The sequence below is a fragment of the Aspergillus stella-maris genome (genome assembly GCF_047715825.1).
Source record: "Aspergillus stella-maris strain CBS 113639 unplaced genomic scaffold BDV14scaffold_87, whole genome shotgun sequence".
Lineage (NCBI taxonomy): Eukaryota > Fungi > Ascomycota > Eurotiomycetes > Eurotiales > Aspergillaceae > Aspergillus > Aspergillus stella-maris.
In genome coordinates, this window is record NW_027396881.1 from 61,916 (window position 1) to 82,299 (window position 20,384).

A 20,384-nucleotide genomic window follows, 5' to 3' on the forward strand; every position below is an offset into this window, starting at 1 on the left:
CATTCACGAAGGTTTCTGCAATGTTTCGCCTACAGTCCTCGGGAAATCATTTCTACCTGAATCAGGATGAGCGGATGTGTAGTGCACCAGAAAATGTTCCTTCAGGAGAGGAGTTTTCTCAAGAAGTGGTATATGCGAGGCCCAGCTTTTTCCGTTCTGACGGGTCTTGTACACACAGGGGTTGAAGGAAAGTAAGGTGGCCTTGGTATGGGCAACGCTGTCATCAATTTCCAGAGAGATAGGAAAAGCCCTTCTGTCTTGGTCATTATGTGGACATCTGGATTCGATCGATTCAAACTCTGAAATAAATGAAGCGTGCAAGCTTCTCCACATTGAGTTCCGACAGCTCTTTGTCCAACAGGTGGAAGTTAAAGGAGTATGGCGGCTCGCGGTGGGTCCAGTGTATCGACCAACATTGCGTACCTGGTGTCCCCCGGCATCTCCTTGCGGTTGATTGAAGATGCTGGTAGCGGAAAATGCCCAGGTTCAGCTCCGAAGCTCTCCTAGACTCAAGATGCATTGTGCGGAAAGTGCAGGCCACGCTGGCGAGCGAGTGCCCTTCAGTTGTAGCTTCCCATGGAAAAACTGAGAATTTTGCAAAGTCACTGCTGAGCATAGCAATAGCATGTCGCTGTCATTATGAACGAAAAATGCTGGTTGTCGCAGCGTCAACGACTCCATAAGCCCAGGCGGTTGTATGTACCCAGCACGAGGAGATTATGGTACCGCGAACGCCGCTGTCCAAGCGATGCTAGAGGTTCTTGCAGGTTTCTCATCGTGTTGACCCCTTGAACACCAGGCAAGCATGAGAACGGAGTTGTGACTTGGTGATGATGAGTGTCGATGTGAATGTTAACAAGGTGACTAATGCCGCGCGCAATTCCGCAGTGGCCGGCCATTTCCGCTCCTTGACAAATGTGAAGCAATTTCGCGATCCCCATGGTACGATGACAATTCTCGATGACAATTGATGACAATCCTTTTTTCCAGTTCGGAACCGTATATCCGATCTGCCGATTTGTTTATATCCCCGACTTCCAGATTTCGCGGTCGATAATTAATTTGTTTCCTTGAGTTGTCAGCGAGCCGCACTGCACACCACTATACTTATATGTCTTCCACCGCAACCGAGCAGCGAAATACAGAGAGACCTTCTTTTACTGTTGTCTCGCTCGTTGCTCTTGTTGTTGCCGTTGCTATAGCCCTTGTCTTCGGATCTGCCGAGCCCGTCAATCTGTTCGGTTTTCGACGCTTTGCCCAGACGTCCTGGGCTGCTATTGGATCTCGTCGGACAGTGAGCTCTGTAGCTGGGATTGAACGTGCACAGGATATCCAGAGGACTTCGCCGGCAGAAGCTTTCACAATGAAAACTCCAGTTTACTTCTTGAGTCATGGTGGTGTACGTTTGCCCCTCCTCAAGTTACTGATGGTGTAACGCTAACATCCGGCCAACAGCCCACCATCATGTTTGATGTCGACCACCCAGCCCACAAAGAATTGGGGAAAATAGGCCACGAAATTACCACCAAGGTCAAGCCGCGCGCGGTTGTGGTCTTCTCGGCGCATTGGCAAGCGGGCCGTGACACGGTGCAAGTAAATACGGCCGAGATTACAGACTTAATTTATGAGTATGCGTCTAGATCCTTCTTCGCAAAATGCCAGCTAACAATGAGTTCTAGTTTCTATGGCTTCCCTAGCCACTACTACGAGGAAAAGTACCCGAACGTTGGCAGCAGAGATGTTGCAAACAGGGTGCTTGATTTATTCAAACAAGCTGGAATCAAGGCCGAAGGTGTCAAGAGGGGTTTGGACCACGGAGTATGGGTGGGCTTCAAGTGCGGTATGCTCTCTCCAAAGCTCGACTGCCAGCTTTTGGACTAACAAGAACAGCATTCAATCCCGGGACCAACCCATTAAACGTCCCCATTGTGCAAGTCTCTCTGTTCGGTACCGAGGACCCAATGCAGCATTACCGACTAGGACAGGCTGTGGAAAAGCTTCGGGAAGAGAACATCTTAATCGTCGTATCTGGAATGGCTGTTCATAACCTGCGCGATCTGCGATTCACATTTAGCGATCCTCGACCTTTGCCGTATACTACAAGCTTCGACGAGGCATTGAAAGACGCGGCTACCAAGCCTCCAGCGGAGAGAGCGCAAGCATTGACTGATCTGCTGAAGCGAGGCGATGCTCGACAGGCGCATCCCACTTTCGACCATCTCCTTCCCATTCACGTAGGTGCTGGTGCTGCTGGAGACGATGTAGGAAAGCGGCTATGGACGATGGGAGAGGGAAGTCTGAGCTGGGCGCAGTATAGATTTGGCGAAGTGGGAAATGCTAGCAGTACGCTGTAGCGGTAAACCGGTAATATATATAGCAAACAATTATCACTCCACGTCGAATTTGTGTATTGTAGACGCCAACGATTTCATTTCGGATATAGATACAGTGTTGACGGCCGGATGCGATACATGACATAAACAATGCGATTAAAGAATCTATGAAGATGCCTTGACCATTTGCGTAACCTTCTCTTCGATCTGCGCATCAGAAAGACCTATTTATCGTCAGTAGTGCCCTTCATAAGCTTTGTCATGGAGAGATTGTCCATACCGCTTAGGCCCTCCATCTTCTCTTTTCCGAGTCCTGCAAAACCCCCAATATTAGTTATCTCCTACCGAACGAGTTCCAAGCCGAACGTACCGTATCGAGCGTAGACACGGGGAAGAGTGCCTGAAGCCTCACGGATGAGGATGGGAGTGTGCGGGTTGTGCTTCTTCATGGTGGGGTAGGCGCGGTTAAGGAAGAGTCTGCGAAGCGATCCTGTCAGTTTCCATTCTCAATGACTTCTAGCTAGCAATGGACTCACCTCGTGGCTGCGCTCTGCTCAGAGCTCTGGCAAAGAAGGAACCGCAGCTCCTTGAGACCCTTCTCGAAGACGTACTTGGTGGACATTATGGCGAGTGATGGGTATAGGTAGACGACAGAAAGAGACAAGATAGCACAACGCGACAACCCAGCAATCAATGGCCGTCAATCGAGCACAGTTTCACAGGATCAGATCGATGAGGTCGTTTTGCATCCACCAATGTGGTCAAGCGGGATTGTCAGAACGGCGTCTTCACCGCTTACCTCAGCCGGAAAGAGCCGCGACGGCCGACGTCGGCTCCGCTGCGTCTGACTGTCTCTGAGCGTCTGAGTCTGATAAGAACTTGGAAGCTTCGTTATACAGGACACTTCTCCTCTCCACTCATTCTCACCATGTCGGGCTCTCGCGTTGGTCTTCGCTTCTTCCAGAACTCCCGGGCGGCCTTCCGTCAGGCTTTCCGTCGGCCTGGTGCCCAGGAACGTCGCTGGCAGACTTCCGGTGCTGCTTCCGAGCAGCAGAGCACTTTCCAGCGCATGTGGAACAGCCCTGTTGGTGTTAAGACGGTGCACTTCTGGTATGTTATTATATACATGCTTTATTGATGTGCGAATGTTGTATGCTAACATTGTTGAATAGGGCCCCTGTTATGAAGGTACGATAAACACCCGAAACTCCCGGTCACACGATCCGCTTCCAGAACTCGAGATAGAATTGCGATACACCAGATTTTACAACGAAGATGCTGATAATGGATTGAACAGTGGGCTCTTGTCATCGCCGGTATCTCCGACTTCCAGCGTCCCGCCGAGAAGCTCTCCCTTACTCAGAACGGTGCCCTCACGGCCACCGGAGCTATCTGGACCCGCTGGTGCTTGATCATCACTCCCAAGAACTACCTGTACGTCATACTCGATCTAGGTTACAGTCAGGAAATTAACATATTCAGCCTTGCCGCCGTCAACTTCTTCCTCGGATGCGTTGGTGTCGTCCAGGTTTCCCGTATCTTCAACTACCGCCGCAGTTTGGAGGGCGGTTCTTCGACAGAAGCCGCTAAGGACATGGAGCAGGAGATTGTCAGTGAGGCTAAGGGTGTGGCTTCTGAAGCTAAGGGTGTGGCTGCGGAGGCCAAAGACGCTGTGAAGAAGTCTACTTAAATTCACATTGACCTTATAGACTCGGTAGTTGGGGTTCTCGACTATCATAAATTTATACACTGTATATTGAGCGACTTGTCTTGCAGTCGAGGTACCTACTACGGAGTGCAGTAGAATGTTTTGCTGAGTATTTCTTATGATACTGATTGGTTATAGAAGGATTGGTATAGGTACTTGAGCATACGTAGGCAACGCTCAACCCCACAATAATCACAACGCCTCAATAACCATTAATATAACTTCTCCAAACCCACCGGCGAAAGCCATCGTATAGACGGAGGTAGCCATCGCCGATCACCAAGTCTAGCGCAAGTTGACTGTTTTCCCGCCACTTGGAACATACATCAGACGCACCCAAACACCAAATTATCCCTCCAACCACATCGCAACAACAACCTTCCAAGCGCAACTAAGCTCCCTGGCACCACAGCTTAACAGCCCAATCCAAGCTTCACCCGCAAGCTTAGATCCCCACAATCTCCAGTCCATCTGGCTAATGCCCCGGATAAAGTGACAATCCATGAGGGGGAAATTGATTTTCTCCGCAGGGCTGCCGGCGCCGGCGGGCTGAGGTACGCTGCAGGCAAGCAGGCCAGAATCGAACAGGTTATTCAACTGCCTAGGCATTGGTCTAATAGGTATAAAGCCCCAGATGCCCCTGCTTGCAGATCCAGAATGAAGCTTGCTGCACAGTTCAATTGACCCAATTCCTCCACCTTTGGCTGGCTAGAAGCACGAGATGAAGCTCTCGCACCTCCTCACGTCTACTGTGGGCATCCTCTCTCTGGGTCTCCCAGGCTCAGTGGATGCCTTCTCGCGCTCTCGCAATGATGTCGTCCACCCCAAGAAACCGTTCAAACCACTACCGACGTCTTTTCCGCGTAAGAAGATCTGCCATGTAGACAGCTACGGCGACGGGTCCGACGACTCGGAGTTTATCCTCTCTGCGCTGAAGGAATGTAATATTGGCGGGAAGGTTGTCTTTGACGAGGACGTCGAGTATACCATTGGCACGGCGCTGGATTTGACCTTCTTGAAGCATGTTGATCTTGGTGAGCACCAGACTTTCATTACCCCCTAGTAATATCCTGAACGGCACCGTTCTAATAAGTTGCAGAAATCCTCGGCCGCATAACATTCACCCCAGATACAGACTACTGGCAAGAAAACTCCTTCAAGCACACCTTTCAAAACGCCACTACGTTTTTCAACCTCGGCGGCGAAGACGTAAACGTCTACGGCGGGGGCACGCTCGACGGCAACGGACAGGTCTGGTATGATCTGTACGCCGAGGATCCTCTTATCCTGCGTCCGATCTTATTCGGTATTATCGGTCTGCATGGCGGAACTATTGGACCACTTAAGCTCCGCTACTCGCCGCAGTGGTACCAGCTCGTTGCAAACTCGAGTGATGTCCTCTTCGACGGAATTGATATCTCTGGTTATAGTGCGAGTGAGAACGAGGCGAAGAATACGGATGGGTGGGATACGTACCGGAGTCATAATATTGTTATTCAGAATTCGGTTATTAACAACGGGGATGGTAAATTTTGCCAACTTTTCTCATGTATGGGGAGATTTGGCTGACTGGGCCCCCAGACTGCGTCTCCTTCAAACCAAACAGCACCGACATCCTCGTGCAAAACCTCTACTGCAATGGGTCCCACGGCATTTCCGTCGGTTCACTTGGCCAGTACCCCGGTGAAGTCGACATCGTGAAGAACGTGCTCGTCTATAACATCTCTATGTACAATGCTTCGGTAAGATCCTCCCCATACCAACTCACTTAACCATACCCACCCCCCCTCTTTCCTCAAACCTCTCCCTCCACCAAAAGGCAATACTAATAAAATATGCAGGACATGGCCCGCATAAAAGTCTGGCCCGGCGTCGCCAGCGCAATGTCCGAAGACCTGCAAGGCGGCGGCGGCCTCGGCTCCGTCTCAAACATCACATACGAAGACATGTACATCGAGAACGTCGACTGGGCGATCGAAATCACGCAGTGCTACGGACAGAAAAATCTGACGCTTTGTAACCAGTACCCCGTGCGTAACCTCCCCTTCCCCCCTTCACGCCTATCGAATGGGATGGCGCTATTAGTGGGCGTGTGTGCTAATGTTTGTTTGTTTGTGTGTGGACAGAGCAACCTAACAATCTCCGACATCCACATCTCAAATATGTTCGGCACGACATCTGACGCGCGGGAGCCGAACGTCGGAACGATTGTTTGCTCGAGTCCGGACGTTTGCTCGGATATTTATGTCTCTGATATTGATGTTCTTAGTCCGAGTGGGACGAATGATTTTGTTTGCACGAATGTGAGTTTACACTACCCCTCCCTCTGGATGTCTCAGGCTGCAATGCTCAAAATGTATGCTTGATCCGCGTGAGCCTTGGCTAACGGGTTGATTACAGGTTGATGAGAGTTTGCTGCAGGTCAACTGTACGTCTGGATAGGTGGGCTAGTCAATTACCTACTTTGATCGGGTAGGCACTAAGCAGCGCAGCGACACCAGGAATGTAGCCGCTTTCTGCCTTAAAGGCTATATTAATGGATGTTGGGTTGTGATGTTGAATTGTCTTGACATTAATCGGGATATAAAACGATACAAGAAGATATCCGCCGCCTAGCCATAACTGTAAGAGGTCTCGTATATACAGTCATAGACCCTCAATCCCAAGCCTAATACTAGTCCCAATCCCGATGCAAAAATGTTGAAGTACTCCAAGACCAAATTAAGCCAGTCAGCCCAACTAAGCCGCCCATTGCAATATCTCAGACAAAGGAAATACGACGCAGGTAGATAGGTAGTTGAAAACCTACAACCTCTCCGCAATACGATGTCGATGCACCCAGCTCCGAGCCTTCTTTCCAAAAACATACATCGGCACCGTGAGCAGCGTAACACCAATCGTAATCCCGCCGATGGTAAAGAAGACATTCCGCACCCCCTGGGAACTAATCCAGCCATTGACATAGAACGTCAGTCCGAAACTGAAAATGTTCTTGACGAAATTCATCGTTGCAAAGGCCTCGCTTGCTTTCTCGCGGTGGCAGTCTACCACGTAGGTTACCACTCCTGTTGTGCCGAGTTGGACTCCTAGGTTGATGAGACCGAGGCACACGATCACGGGGATGGGCCAGGGGTCCAGGTTGATGAGGGATTGACCCCATGCGAAGAAACCGGTTGCTGTGAAGAGGAGGTATGTTACCATTATGGGGAGGCGGAATTCGGGTTCTATCAGATGAGTTGTTAGAGTGGGTGGGCAATCCAATGTTAGGAATAGTTAACGTACCGAATATTCCGTTGTTGATCTTGGACATTCGGCTTGCGACGCCGTCAACTAATGGTCCAGCAACAAGGGTTCCGATAAGCGACGCAACAAAGGATGAAACATTCGTAGCACCGACAGCGCCAACGGAGAAGTTATACGGCGGCGCAGAGAAGATTTGAGAAATGGTAAGGGAGATGAGGACGAGCCATGATATGCATGTTGTAAAGAGGATGACGGCCCATACGACGGCAGGCGAAGCGAGGAGGTAGACGGGTCGGATGAGCGTGTTCCAGAAGGAGACGTGGTTGACGTAGCCGCTGTAGGGGAGGAGTTCACGCAGGTACGAAATGCGCGGTTCGTCTGCTGATGTTTGATTCGGTCGGCTGGTTGTTGCTTCGAGGTGTTTGGCGTTTGTCTTGTCCTCGAGGGCGCTCTGTGACTGGTTCCGTTAGGAAGGGGTTTGAAAGGGTAGGGTTGGGGACGTACTAAGTTGTGACCTGTATCTATGTTAAGTGCATCCCTTCGGTCATATGCGGTCTCTGGCATCCAGAAGAATACCATGATGAGGGTTAAAGCAAAGGCACCGCCCATACCGTTCAGGCAGGTCCGGTAGTCTCCATACTGGATGACAGCCCCGGCTTTAAAACGTTAGCCTGAGCTGCTCCAGAGGTGTATAGATGGACTTACCGATCGGCGTCGCAAGATTGATGCCGCCCAATACACCCAAGTTGAAGATAGCTGTGCGGAATCCACGTTCATGGACAAACCAGACGTCTCCTATTGATGCCGGAACCAATGCCTCAAAAGGCCCCATGCACATACCACTTAAAACACGCGACGCAACTAGCGAGGCGAAATTCTTTGCTGCGGCACCCCAGAAGCATGCGACCATCATCCCGATTGTCGTAAGAAGGTACACCGGGCGTTTGCCATATTTGACGGCAAGGCAGTTGAATACTAGACTGCCAACTGCAACAGCGGCAATTGTGCCTCCTTGTACACCAGAGACGAATGTGTTGAGAGGTACGTTGAACTGCTCAGCCAGGGGAACAAACGCTGCTCCGAGAAGGGGGCCGACGGCTAGAGCTGGGGTCAGAAAAATTTATTTCAGGAAAAACTTGAGTCACGATGCCCTACCTCCTGTACAGCCGCAACCCCAGCCAAAGGTGACAGTGAAGAGCTCCTTCTTCCAGCGCGGCCAGTTATAAGGGTCATTTGGCGAGTCTGACGGTTGGGGGACGAGAACAATTTCACCAGACTTGTTATGCTTCAGGAAAGCAGGGTCGATTCCTGTGTAGGAGGTGTTGTGCCCGAGCTCGTTCAGGGGAGCAGTCCCCGGAACGTTCTCGACCTTCCTGTCTTCTAGAATCCCCAAAGGCATTGCGTGATAGAAAGGGTAGAAAGAGCAAGGATTGAAAAAGTGGACTCCTAAGTCCTGGGTGAAAATGAAGGTTGACAGCTGGGGAGTGGAGGATAAAAGTAAGATCGGCCAGTGAGGGTGGAAACGTCAGTGCTTCCCCAACCCTTTCGGTGGTTTAGTTTTTTTCGCTAGCTGGCTCGACCACTGACCCATGATAAAATTCCCTTAATCCCGGTGAGAACAAGCGTAAATTGAGGGTTAGAATGCGGAGAACAATCGCCGGGAGTGCCGAATCCCCATGGGGGTGGAGGATTCCCGGGGTTGTGGGAGTCTTGGGAGTCAAGATATGCAAGACAATTGACTCTGGATTGCTTCATTATTCATTTTGCAAATATCCAATACGCTCGCTTATCTTGATGGGGAGAGCATCTTTGGCACGTTCATCGCCACAGCTGACTCGCAGGGCTCACGGGATGCGAAAAATGTACCCACCGGACCCAGAGTAAGCCCTCATCTCCCCGGACTCCTGAAGATTGGCCCCCACAATCTCGTTAAAGCCACGAAACAGAACACATTCCAGCGAGGCGTGGACGAATCCAGCCAGGCGAAGGACGTGATCCTGGTGGGAAATCCTTTGAAAGAATGTCGAGTATCCATCGTCATCCTTGGGTATGCCTCCAAATCGGGATAACCCCATCCCACATCTGCACGTAAAGAGGAGACTCGGAGAACTTCCGCACAGTTCATGTTCTGCACGCGTAGCTAGTGGTACATAACAATTCCATTGTGCAATTGATCGTCGCTCAAACAACTATCTGCGTCACAGTCAGAATCGATAACATCTTAATATACTCACCATGTTTCCCAAGCGAAGCATCATCGTAACCGGCAAGTTCCCAGGAACACACATACCTGAAACAAATCCAGAACTGACAGTTGAGCACAGGCGGCGCCTCAGGGATAGGCCTAGGCATCACCCGTCAACTTGCCCCGCAACCAAACACCCACATCACAGTTGTCGACATCAACGCCACGACGGGCGCGACCGTGCTCGAGACGTTGCGCACAGAGTTCCCCTCATCCAGCTTTAGCTTCGAGCAAGTGGACGTTTCCAGCTGGGAGAGCCAGGCCGCGGTCTTTGAAAAGGTTATCGCGGAGCAGGGGCGCGTGGACGTCGTGTTTGCCAATGCGGGGATCACAGAGAAGGGGTCTCTTTTGCCAGAGAAGGATGGCAAGTTGACCAAGCCGGAGTTGGCGACTGTGAATGTGAACTTTTTGGGTGTCTTGTATAGTATGTGCTCTCCTATGGGGTGGTTATCACGAGTGATGGGCTAATGACTGTGTGAAGGCGTCAAACTTGCCCTCCACTATATCGCGAAGAACGAAGCCATCAATGGCTCAAAGGGAAGCGTTATCTGCACTGCCTCGAATGCGGGACTGTACCCCTTCCCAATGGCTCCTCTGTACTCTGCCACAAAGCACGCCGTTGTCGGGTTGGTAAGATCACTGGCGCGGCCGCTAGCGAAGGAACAGATTCAGATCAATGGCTTCGCGCCGGCGGTTGTCGGTAAGTTTCCTTAGTTAATGTTTGGTGACCGAAAACTAAGTGGATTGAAAAAGAAACGAACATTGCTCCAAGCTCAGATTTGTTCAAGACGATGATTATCACGCCGATGTCGACTGTGCAAAGAGCCGCTCAGCAGTTTGTTGATGATCCTTCGCTGACTGGCAAAATTGCCGAGTTGCATGGCGACCATGTGACTTTTGCTGAGGCTCCTGCTTACGTTGATGAAGATACGGGCAAGAACATCGAGAACTTCTGGTCGCTTGGGTATGCTTAGATAGATAATGATAAATAGATTAATGAATTGTGAACCAATATCGTCCTACCCCGTACGCCTGATAGTCTATAGAACAGCCGTATAACATAAGACATAACCCGCCATCTTGCCTCTATATAGCTAATAGGTATATAACGCTCAAACGACAAACTAAATAGCAAAAGAGGGACCGAGGCCTGAAGCACGCGGTCGCACAAAATCAGTCATTCTCATCCTTCAGAAGGACCTTGAGCTTCTCCAGCTTGTCCTCACACCGCACTTCCATCTTCATGACCACGTCAACGCTCTCCTTCTTAGTGATCAATAGCTGAGACACAAGCCAGAAGTTGTAGCCGTTCTTATAGAAGCCCATTGAAGCCCATTCGTGGCTCGTTACGGTGTTGCGGAGAGTTAACCAGTGATCCCGCCAACGCGCTAGGGCCATGCGGATGGGCGTCAGCGTCCAGTCTTCTTGAACAACGGATTGTCGTCTTTTGCCTGCACTGGACGAACTGATTGACTGCTTGTGGGTGGGGGCTTGAGTGTACCGCATGAGGGGCGCTAACGAGGTCATGTGTGTGTTGATAAAAGCGTAAAGAACTGGAGAATGTTAGCGAATACCAGCAACAGAAGATCGGGAGCCATACCGTGAATGAGAACAAACATGTCCAACACTGTTAGTCGCGCAATTGCACTCGAGGAAGGCGAGGGAGAATTGTCAGCTCGACCGCCGATATCCTCGAACAGCTCATCGAAAGCGTCGCGAATACTCATTCCTCGCGAGACTTGGAAATTTGATTCGGCAAACGGATGTTCTGAGGCAAAGACTGAATCAAGACAAGGAAACTCCCATTGGTATTCGGTATGGGAAAGCCGGCAAGGGTAATTCTGGTAAAATGAGAAGGCATTGTCGAGGGTTGAGACGATGTTCATATTACTGAAAGTAATTAGCAACACCACCTCATATGACTGAGGAACACTTACCGAATACGGCACTCATTCTGAATCCATATTGTCTCATCAATCCCGTCTTCCGCGGTATGCCGATACCTGACGAGCCCTGTCCGGCGTGCAACCTTGATGACTTCACTAAATCGATTCTCCATGGCGCGACTGCTGGACACCGATCCTCCAGCCCAGTATTGTACCACCACCATCAGGAAACCAGCCTGAAAGCTCTGAAACTGAATCCAGTCGTGCGCTTCATTCTCATTGTATCGTCCTCCACAAATCGTCGCAGCCAATTCATACTCGCTTGAAAAAATATCGCTAGAGAAGACATAAAGCTCCGCAAAGTCAAGGAGTCTCTTCGCAGCATATAGCTCGCGCTCATCCTTCGTGTACATGGCACCCATGAAAACAACGGATGTAAGTAGTGGCAATGCAGCGGTGTTTGGATCGAATGACGGCATGTGGATGATGGTACAGTTTGCGTGCCAGTACTTGAAGTAGAGAGCGACAAACTTCTGGATGCGTGCTGTCGTCAGCAAGAACGTAAGATTTGTAGATATCTCTTCGTGTATCTTCGCATCGAGAGGTACCGACCAGGCCCGCGATAAGATCGCCTGGATCAAGGCGGTGGCATAGGGTCTCTCGGGCTCGAATGATTGCTGCCCTTGAAAAGCTAAGTTCGGGTCTTGGCCAGGTAGGACTGGTTGGTAATCCATCATTCCTCCTCCGGCATATGGATCGACCATTGATTTGTGCATTTCCCCGAATGGCCCGTTGAAGAAATCGAGGAAAGTGTCTTGGAAGAAGGACAGGCTATTGGGATCTAGCTCAACCAATGCCGGTGCGAACTCGGTCGTGGCACTCTTTGGTTCGAATGCTAGCATTGAGCTTTCAGCCTCTTCTTTCTGATGGTGATACTCAAGTCCCCGCGACCTATCACTGCGTGGGGGAAGAAGAAAGTCCTCTGTGAAACTGTCTGTACCGCCATTGAGGAGGAACTTGATAGATCCTCGATCTGACGGTTGGCTATAGTCTTCATTTCTCGTCGATGGTGTATCTGCGACGGTGAGATTAAATCCGCAGGACGCAAAGAGCAAACATACCTGACTCTACACCTGGACTTGCGGTCGGTTGATGCTTGCGTTCCTTGTTACATTCAAGGTTCCTTTTGACACAAGAACCGCATGGACTTTGTCCATCGCAGCGAAGCTTCATCGAAGTACACTGCATGGGTCAGCTGAGGCACTGGGTCATGAGAAAAATAAACTGGAAACACACTGATTGGCAGGCATGTCGCCTTCGGCCTCGCTGGCCAGTTTCAGGGACCTCCCGGTCGCCACGTTTAGCACAATCTGCATAGTGGTCGCGCAGATTATCACTAGACATATCATCAGCACCAAAAATTCCAAGGGTAGACAGGTCCAGCGAAGACGCACCATCGGGCGAAGGACTCGCTGCAAAAGACGCAGGAATACGGTTTCAAGCCCGAGTCTGCCAGGATAGCCTTGTTAGCCAGTGCAAGCGAGAGAAGCGGTCTAGGGCAGCCACATACGACGCAAGTGATGTCGCTTCAGATGATCAATGCGTGTGAAACCCCGCTGGCAGATTGTGCAGCAGAAATGCTTGGTTGGCTTCATGACGAGGGTCTGGGAATATGCATCGGGGAGGAGCTTGGGGGGGGAGTGAAAGTCTGGGGTAAAGGGAGGACAAGAGGGGGAATTAATTTAGAGCTCTGGATGGATCTCGGGCTTGGTTCTTGATTCTTGAGCGATCACGTATAAGGGCGGGGGAGGGGAGGGGGAGGGAGCTCTCTCAGCCTGTCACGGTTGTGTTATTCAAGGCTTCCATGGAATTTCCTCTTTCTCCAGGACCAGTGGCGATTGGGCTTTGTTCAGCTTCGACGGAGATGGAAGAAAAAGCCAATAATCCTGCAGCCATTCTGCTTCACCCCGTATCGCCCTGGTTGTCTGGTACGTATTTCACCGTAATTGGGGGCGTGGAGGTGGAGTCGTCAGCGGTTTTTCGGTGCGGAGAACCAACTCCCGGTACCCGTAAGTACGTAAGGTAATTTACCACTTTTATGACTGGCTAATTCTGTATTACATAATATGCACACCGGATGCCTGAACCAGCAACACTACGCCAACGAGCTCTATACTCTTTCCTTCCCCAGGATCTCTTGACCACATACGGCTTGGCTTGGTATTGTTCAGAAGTTATTGATTGGTAAGTCTAATTATTGCAATCTTGATTCACCGCTTATGAAACAGCAAAACTCGCTCAGTGTCCAGTCCCATTCGTCAGACCATTCGTCTCTTCGTTCAAGCTCTGCTTGACATTCTCAACAGCCTTCGCTATCACAGCGCTGGGGAAGTCAATCTGGTCATCATCCAGATAGTCCACGCTGATGATCTTGTTTCTCTCATCCTCGGCCCAGCCGTCACCAATCCAGCCATTGGGATTGTCGTTGACGTACTCATATGTGTAATCCTCCCATCGAGGCGAGGCAAGAGCCTTCATTGCGTGGAGAGAAGAGCCTAGTCAGATGGTTAGTCGTTGCTTCTCTTCTCACTTTGATTGCCTTGACTTACCAGGCCAGAGCGCCGTGACTCTTCCGTTCAATGAACCACCCTTGTACCAGCTGCGGCATTCCATACCAAACACTGTCCGTGAGAAGTACTGGTCGCAGTGCTTTGTGAACATCTCGACGGCCTCCTTGCAGACGTTCATCGATCGGACGTTGTCTCTTTGCATCTTGGCAAGACAGTGTGTGATGTAGTCGATTTCCTTCTCGATCAGGAGGAGCAGATTGCCCTCACCCAGAGCTGCATTGGGACCCAGACAGACGAAGTAGTTGGGGAAGCCATCCACTGCTAGAGAAAGATAGTTCTCTGGCGTTGTCTCCCATCGCTTCGATAGAGATACTCCCTCCTTTCCGACAATGGGGAAACGTGGTGTGAAGGTGGTGTTGAACCCGGTGGCACAGACGACAACGTCAGTTGGGTGATGCTTCCCGTCCTCAGTGAGAACGCCGTCCTCTACAATCTTGACGATAGGGCTCGAGATGACTTCGACCTTGTCATCTGTGAGGGCTTCAAGGTAGCCAGGTCCAGGGGTCAGCCGACGGCAGGCCGGTGCAAACGCAGGGATCAGGTCTTTGACGAGCTCTGGCTTGTTTCGCAACCGCCGCTCCATATTTTCTGTGAAGAAAGCCGTGGCTCCCACTTGCTCAGGCGAGCCTACCAGCGTGCAGCCGTGTACAGACTGGAGTTCCGTCTCGATTTCTGCTTATTGTTAGCAGCCGTCAGACGACACGTATCTGCAGCTCTTACCTTTCCGGAACTTCTGGTACACGGAGTGGTCTTTCTTGAAGCTCTCGATCTCCTCAGGTGTAAATGAAACTGGAAATTGTTAGCGAGGGTCATTGGATGGCAATTCATTGACTTGCAGTTTTCAAGCTCCGAGTTACGCTTATCCACGTGCTCACGCGCAAATGTGGGCGAGAGCCATGTGCGGCCTCTGATATAATGATCAAGATGCGCCACCTTTGGCAGCATACCAGGGACAATCTGGATTCCACTGGACCCATTGCCGATGACAGCCACCTTCTTGCCCTATCCTTGTGGTTAGTCTTGGAATTTTGTGCAAAACGGACTCGACCTACACTATAGTCATAGCTTTCATCCCATTTGGCACTGTGCATCAGCTTCCCCTTGAAATCATGGAGACCCTCGATTTCAGGCCACTTCCACTCATTCAGCGCACCACTGGCCGACACGACAACATCACATTGGTCTTCAATGATTTCGTCGCTGTCGAGGTTCTTCACCTGCAACGTCCATTTGCTCCGCACATTATCCCACGTCGCGCCGCACACCTGGTGCTTGAACTTGATGTGCTTCTCGCAACCGTACTTATCTGATACGTGTTTCCAGTACTTATGGATCTCTGGGGCGGCAGCGTAGAACGTTGACCACTCTTTATTCGGCTCAAAAGTGGCCTGGTACGTGTGAGCCGGGATATCTGGGTGCAATGTCAGTCACTAGTCCGTCGCCCGCTACGGATGCGACAGGGGTACAACTCACCACAGGCGCAACCTGGGTACCTATTCTCCAGCCAAGTACCTCCAATATCCTCGTTCTTCTCATAGACGCAAAGGTCCAATTTCCCAATTCTCTGCCGGAGACGGATCGAAGCAATAATTCCCGAAATTCCCGAGCCAATAACCACAACTCGCATAGGACGAGTGGCATCAATAGAGCGTTCCTCTACAATCCAAGGCTCAGCTTCAGGTGCCTTGGGCGCCGTACCGTTCGTTATGCCGTTGGATTTGGCTTCTGGGGTGCCGTTGGTTTGCGCAGCTGCCACCTGCTGAACCTTCGGCTCGGACGAACCACGGCCCAAAACTCTCGACAAACGCTTCATCATGCTGTGCTCTGGTATAACCGACAACTATTGCGAAAGCTCGACAGAAAAGACAGCCGAAGCAGAGCGACTTTGGTTGAATTAAAGGAGTTAAGGGATCAGGATCCAAGACATGCAGTGGAAACCGACTGAAGCTCCCCCCCGATAATATACGCAAGCTCGGCCTCCTTGGGGCCGAAAAAAGTGACCGGACTAGCGTTTAACTCAACCACTAAAAGTGCGGAGTCTTCAACGTCGCTGCGATACAGGAGCTCTAACCTCCTCCCCGTTTGCCCCTTGTACCTCCCCGGGGCTTGGACTCTATTTAGATTCAATTTCAGATCCACAATCACTCTACAATGCGCCGAGATTGAGCACTGTCGAGACTGCAAAAATCCGGAGATACACAGAGGCGTTATGGGGGGTGGACCCTCGGTTCCGACGCTTCCAAAGCGAAGTCAGGAAAAACCCCCTTTCGCCTCCATTGCGGGGAAAGGAAAGCTTGGAACGCTTGCTGGAGTAATCCAAGGAAATGTGACTGGCCGGCCGGCCGGTCGCAGGCTTGCAAAATGAGGGGTAGCGAGAACGAAAACGTGCCAATTCACCAATTGTTCCTGTGCTTGTTTGCCATGCACTTCCTCCTGAGAACCTTGGACGCCTGCATATTTGACAGGCGAAGGTCGTGCGAAGCTGGTCGCACAGCTCAACCTGTAGCAGCGGCACTATGGACATCTCCATTCCCAGTCTACTTGCAATTCAGGAAGAAACAGGAAGTATATAGCATGCATTATCAAGCGATTCAAAAACCGAAGACCTGTGATGAGGCAAACCGCGGAATTGAGCCGCGCCACGAGATTAGTCGGACAAACCCCAGCATGAGGCACCGGTCACGCAGATAACGGTCGTGACAAGTCTAACGAGCGTTTTACCACTTGACTCATGGACTGATAATTGAGCTTACGGTCATCGATCTAGACTCCTCATTGGTGTCAACTTCTTTGTCTCAGACCCGACGAGTCGGTTCTGTACCCCCGGAAATCCCCCAATCCTTGGAGCGGCAAACGCGGGGGATACTCTCCTCGGAAGTCTCCAACTTTGACACACTGCTTACTCCGGGTTTTGGACGAGTGCGCTTAGGATGAACCAGATACGTATCAAGCATCCCTGTCTCGATTCGAGATCAAAAATCCGGGGTTTAATATACACCTCGGTGTGACTCCGAGTACTGGAAATAGGATTTTTTTTCGAGATACTCTGATTGGTCCAAGGTACAATTTTGGCTCCGCCGCACAGAAAGCTCGATCATACTTCTTTCGCTGTCGGTGAGAGTCGACCAGAGTGTGCTTCGCATGCCGGAGCCCAGTATTGTGCTGCTCGCTTATTGCCTCGAACTGTATACCTCGCACCCCCATAGCGCTCGTCCGACAAGTCACTAGAGACTTTCGAGGTTGCCGCTGCGCGGAATGCAAACGGTTTTACGGGACGCGGGGTATGCTTCTCCATTCGTACAGCTCAGTGATTCTCTTTTAGGTTACCCAAGGGGGAAGCTCGAGTTTTACGACCTTCCTGTGTTATATCCGTATATCCAGGCTCCTAACCACTCAGCGACTCTAGATGCGTACTGATCATCCTGTATTCATGCGGAGACATCAGGCCAATCTCATTCAGATCTACTACGATTTGACCTTTGGAGCCGCTGAGCCTTCGCGGAACCGAGATTGCGATTGCCTAGTAAACTCTTGGAATGTCGGAAGTAAATGAATGCGACCTATATCAGATGCTATAATGGCTGGGGTATACATCCCCGGCAGGGATCGGTAGGCGATTTTGGCGGGGGGTCCAATCTTCGTAGTACAGGCGCGATAGAGCCGCTGACGCCCGCCATGCTTTCTTTTTCTTACTCCGCATGGATATTCTATACCTCGCTGCTCTCTATATCCGATGTTGTTCAAGACTCCAGCGGTCACTAATCGCTCCATTGACTTAGTAGTACATAAACAAAACCAGTACAACTCTGCGGCACAGCACTAACTAATAATACACCAATTTCGCATCCCTGCACATGTAATTAGCAGCAACGGGGAAACTCTCCCCAACGGAATGTACCTTGCGCCATGTCCCAGATCACGGATATAAAGACCCCAAGAGACGGGGGAACCAGAATCAGTCATCCCTTAATAATTACTGACAAGTGGGGGGTTTCTCCGCCGGCGATCGTCCTATATCAATCACGTCTTGGTCAGGTTATTGCTTCAATTGTTGCGATTGCAATTGAGTTCCCAGCCCTTCTCTTTCTTTTCTACTGCTGTTGGAAAAGTGAGCCATCATGCCCGTCTTCACAGAATACAGCGCCTCATCACGCGAACTGCGCGTCCTGCCCTCCTTCGCGCCGCCTCTCCCCCGCCTTTCCCCCGCCTTCTCCGACTCAAATTCCTCCTCTTCCAACACTCATCACAACGGCCAGTCCCAATCCAATGGCCACAACCAACAACAGCCCAACCCCGAAAAATATGAAGTCCTTGTCGTCGGTGCCGGCCCCGCAGGCCTCATGCTCACCCTCCTCCTATCTCGCTACGGCCTCTCCGACTCTTCCCTCCTCTGCGTTGACTCGAAACCCGGCACGCTGAAATCAGGCCAAGCAGACGGTCTTCAACCGCGCACGCTTGAAGTCCTCAAGTCTCTTAGTCTAGCGGACGAAATACTCAATGATGGATGCCACATGGAGGAAGTTGCGTTTTGGAATCCGACTGGGAAGAAAGAAGATGAGGGGGATGTTATTGAGCGCACTTCGATCGTGCCGGACGTTAGTGTTCCCGCGCGATTCCAGCACGAAGTCACGATTCACCAGGGTCGTATTGAGCGCATTCTCGAGACAGATTTGTTGAGGTATAGTCAGCGCGGGGTACAGAGGGATACGAAGCTCGTCGACGTGAAGATCGATGAGAATGGCGATCCGGAGTTCCCTGTTCTCGCGGAGATCGAGGTTGGCGAAGCTAAAGAAAGGAGAACGATTCGCGCGAAGTACCTCGTTGGCGCGGACGGCGCGCACTCGAACGTCCGGCGGTGTATGGGATTGAGCCTTGAGGGTGAATCGCTAGATCATATCTGGGGTGTTGTGGATTTGGTCATCGATACGGATTTTCCCGATATTCGGCGAAGGACGGCGATTCATTCGCCTGCTGGGTCGGTTATGGTTATTCCGCGTGAGCGCATTGCAACGGGTGACTATTTGACGAGGTTATATGTCCAGGTTCCGGATGATGAGATTGAGACTGGTGATGATCGGAAGGCGAAGGAGGGTGCGAAGGCTCGCCGAGCGGGCGTTACGCTTGAGAGTATCTTCCAGAATGCTGCGGCGGCGTTTAAGCCGTACTATATTCGGCCGAAGGAGAATGGTGCGGTCGATTGGTGGGCTGCATATCAGATTGGACAGCGCGTGTCTGATCAGTTTACTGTGAAGGACTCCAAGGGTGTAAACCGGGTGTTTATTGCTGGTGATGCGTGCCATACGCATAGTCCGAAGGTAAACCCCCATAAATTCAACATCTTTTCATGCAAAGAGAGAATTCTAACTTGGTGTACTAGGCCGGCCAAGGAATGAACGTCTCAATGATGGACTCATACAACCTCGCTTGGAAATTAGTCTACTCCATCCACGGCCTCACCCCTGGTGACCTGATTTCCGCCAAATCCGATCCCCTCGTCGACACATACCACCAAGAGCGACATACAATCGCGCAACAACTCATCGACTTCGACCGCGCCTTCTCGTCAATGTTCTCTGGCAAGATTGGATCTGAGGACGGAATTGGCCAGGCACTCACACACGAGCAGTTCCTGGAGGTGTTCAGCACGGGCAATGGGTTCACGAGCGGTTGCGGGATCGAGTACCCTGAGAGTTTCGTTGTCAGGAAGCCGACGGATGCTGCTAAGGACAAGAACCCCATCAAGGGTGTCGACTATCTAAGTGGTGTGCTGCATCCCGGACGCAGGTTGTTGAATGTTAAGGTCAAGAGGTTTGCGGATGGGAATAGACGAGACTTGCACGACGGTAAGCTCCTTACCCATAGTATCTTCCTTGAGCATTGACTCAAAATACTAACTACGACAGACTTCCTCTCAACCGGCCGCACACGCATCCTCCTCCTAACATCCTCCGACCTCCTCAACCCCCAGGGCAAATCCGCAACAACAATCAAAACTCTCTCAAACACAATATCCAAGTTCCCGCCCGGCACAATCGAACAAGTCGTCATCCACCCACACCTAACATCCACCACCGGGTCAGGCACCGTCGGAAGTCAAGACTTCACATGGCGCGACCTTCCCTCTGAATTCAAGCAGCACAGCGAAATGCGCTTTTACAGCGGGTATGATCTGGCCGATGACGTTTATAAGATCTATGGTGTTGATGAGAGTGAGGGCGCGATTGCGATTGTTAGGCCGGATGGGTATGTAGGTGTTGTTGCGAGACTGGATGATGTTGAGCGGGTGGAGGCGTATCTTGGTGGTGTGCTTAGGAGGGTTTAGATCTGATTTTTAGATTG

The 20,384-nt window shown here is 51.1% G+C and overlaps 9 protein-coding genes across 9 annotated transcripts; 5 read left to right on the top strand and 4 right to left on the bottom strand.

Moving 5' to 3' along the window:
* The first annotated feature begins 887 nt into the window (after positions 1-887).
* On the top strand, positions 888-3,068 carry BDV14DRAFT_183342 (DODA-type extradiol aromatic ring-opening family dioxygenase). Its single transcript, XM_073770368.1, has 7 exons — positions 888-1,399; positions 1,456-1,628; positions 1,680-1,839; positions 1,890-2,557; positions 2,614-2,646; positions 2,704-2,810; positions 2,870-3,068. The coding sequence occupies exons 1-4, from the start codon at positions 1,112-1,114 to the stop codon at positions 2,352-2,354; spliced, it is 1,086 nt and encodes a 361-aa protein (XP_073623022.1). The 5' UTR covers positions 888-1,111; the 3' UTR covers positions 2,355-2,557; positions 2,614-2,646; positions 2,704-2,810; positions 2,870-3,068.
* Positions 2,499-2,955, bottom strand: BDV14DRAFT_205087 (L51/S25/CI-B8 domain-containing protein; the record flags this gene model as incomplete). The annotated part of the gene is made up of 4 exons (XM_073774659.1): positions 2,499-2,557; positions 2,614-2,646; positions 2,704-2,810; positions 2,870-2,955. 4 exons carry the CDS (start codon positions 2,953-2,955, stop codon positions 2,499-2,501), a joined length of 285 nt encoding a protein of 94 aa, XP_073623023.1.
* A 126-nt stretch (positions 3,069-3,194) lies between the features above and the next one.
* BDV14DRAFT_183353 (mitochondrial pyruvate carrier family protein) lies at positions 3,195-4,270 on the top strand. The gene is made up of 4 exons (XM_073770369.1): positions 3,195-3,443; positions 3,506-3,521; positions 3,631-3,767; positions 3,816-4,270. The coding sequence occupies exons 1-4, from the start codon at positions 3,262-3,264 to the stop codon at positions 4,021-4,023; spliced, it is 543 nt and encodes a 180-aa protein (XP_073623024.1). The 5' UTR covers positions 3,195-3,261; the 3' UTR covers positions 4,024-4,270.
* A 284-nt stretch (positions 4,271-4,554) lies between these two features.
* On the top strand, positions 4,555-6,554 carry BDV14DRAFT_211918 (putative extracellular exo-polygalacturonase). Its single transcript, XM_073776204.1, has 6 exons — positions 4,555-5,075; positions 5,141-5,566; positions 5,623-5,783; positions 5,883-6,071; positions 6,168-6,344; positions 6,442-6,554. Exons 1-6 carry the CDS (start codon positions 4,763-4,765, stop codon positions 6,481-6,483), a joined length of 1,308 nt encoding a protein of 435 aa, XP_073623025.1. The 5' UTR covers positions 4,555-4,762; the 3' UTR covers positions 6,484-6,554.
* A 35-nt stretch (positions 6,555-6,589) lies between these two features.
* BDV14DRAFT_149688 (major facilitator superfamily domain-containing protein) lies at positions 6,590-8,804 on the bottom strand. The gene is made up of 5 exons (XM_073766536.1): positions 8,440-8,804; positions 7,990-8,382; positions 7,789-7,940; positions 7,324-7,741; positions 6,590-7,265 (listed from the first exon to the last, which is right to left on the bottom strand). The coding sequence occupies exons 1-5, from the start codon at positions 8,681-8,683 to the stop codon at positions 6,847-6,849; spliced, it is 1,626 nt and encodes a 541-aa protein (XP_073623026.1). The 5' UTR covers positions 8,684-8,804; the 3' UTR covers positions 6,590-6,846.
* A 540-nt stretch (positions 8,805-9,344) lies between these two features.
* Positions 9,345-10,503, top strand: BDV14DRAFT_211920 (putative short chain dehydrogenase/reductase; the record flags this gene model as incomplete). Its single annotated transcript, XM_073776205.1, has 4 exons — positions 9,345-9,550; positions 9,609-9,953; positions 10,011-10,229; positions 10,283-10,503. Exons 1-4 carry the CDS (start codon positions 9,520-9,522, stop codon positions 10,501-10,503), a joined length of 816 nt encoding a protein of 271 aa, XP_073623027.1. The 5' UTR covers positions 9,345-9,519.
* A 34-nt stretch (positions 10,504-10,537) lies between these two features.
* On the bottom strand, positions 10,538-13,379 carry BDV14DRAFT_149716 (uncharacterized protein). Its single transcript, XM_073766537.1, has 7 exons — positions 12,986-13,379; positions 12,870-12,924; positions 12,712-12,811; positions 12,537-12,657; positions 11,467-12,490; positions 11,130-11,419; positions 10,538-11,082 (listed from the first exon to the last, which is right to left on the bottom strand). The coding sequence occupies exons 1-7, from the start codon at positions 13,068-13,070 to the stop codon at positions 10,703-10,705; spliced, it is 2,055 nt and encodes a 684-aa protein (XP_073623028.1). The 5' UTR covers positions 13,071-13,379; the 3' UTR covers positions 10,538-10,702.
* A 334-nt stretch (positions 13,380-13,713) lies between these two features.
* BDV14DRAFT_193281 (flavin-containing monooxygenase) lies at positions 13,714-15,861 on the bottom strand (the record flags this gene model as incomplete). The annotated part of the gene is made up of 5 exons (XM_073771756.1): positions 13,714-13,970; positions 14,025-14,717; positions 14,777-15,047; positions 15,098-15,456; positions 15,519-15,861. 5 exons carry the CDS (start codon positions 15,859-15,861, stop codon positions 13,714-13,716), a joined length of 1,923 nt encoding a protein of 640 aa, XP_073623029.1.
* Positions 15,862-18,163: 2,302 nt separating this feature from the next.
* On the top strand, positions 18,164-20,367 carry BDV14DRAFT_205094 (putative phenol monooxygenase; the record flags this gene model as incomplete). The annotated part of the gene is made up of 3 exons (XM_073774660.1): positions 18,164-19,360; positions 19,423-19,888; positions 19,949-20,367. 3 exons carry the CDS (start codon positions 18,164-18,166, stop codon positions 20,365-20,367), a joined length of 2,082 nt encoding a protein of 693 aa, XP_073623030.1.
* Between the last annotated feature and the right edge of the window lie 17 nt (positions 20,368-20,384).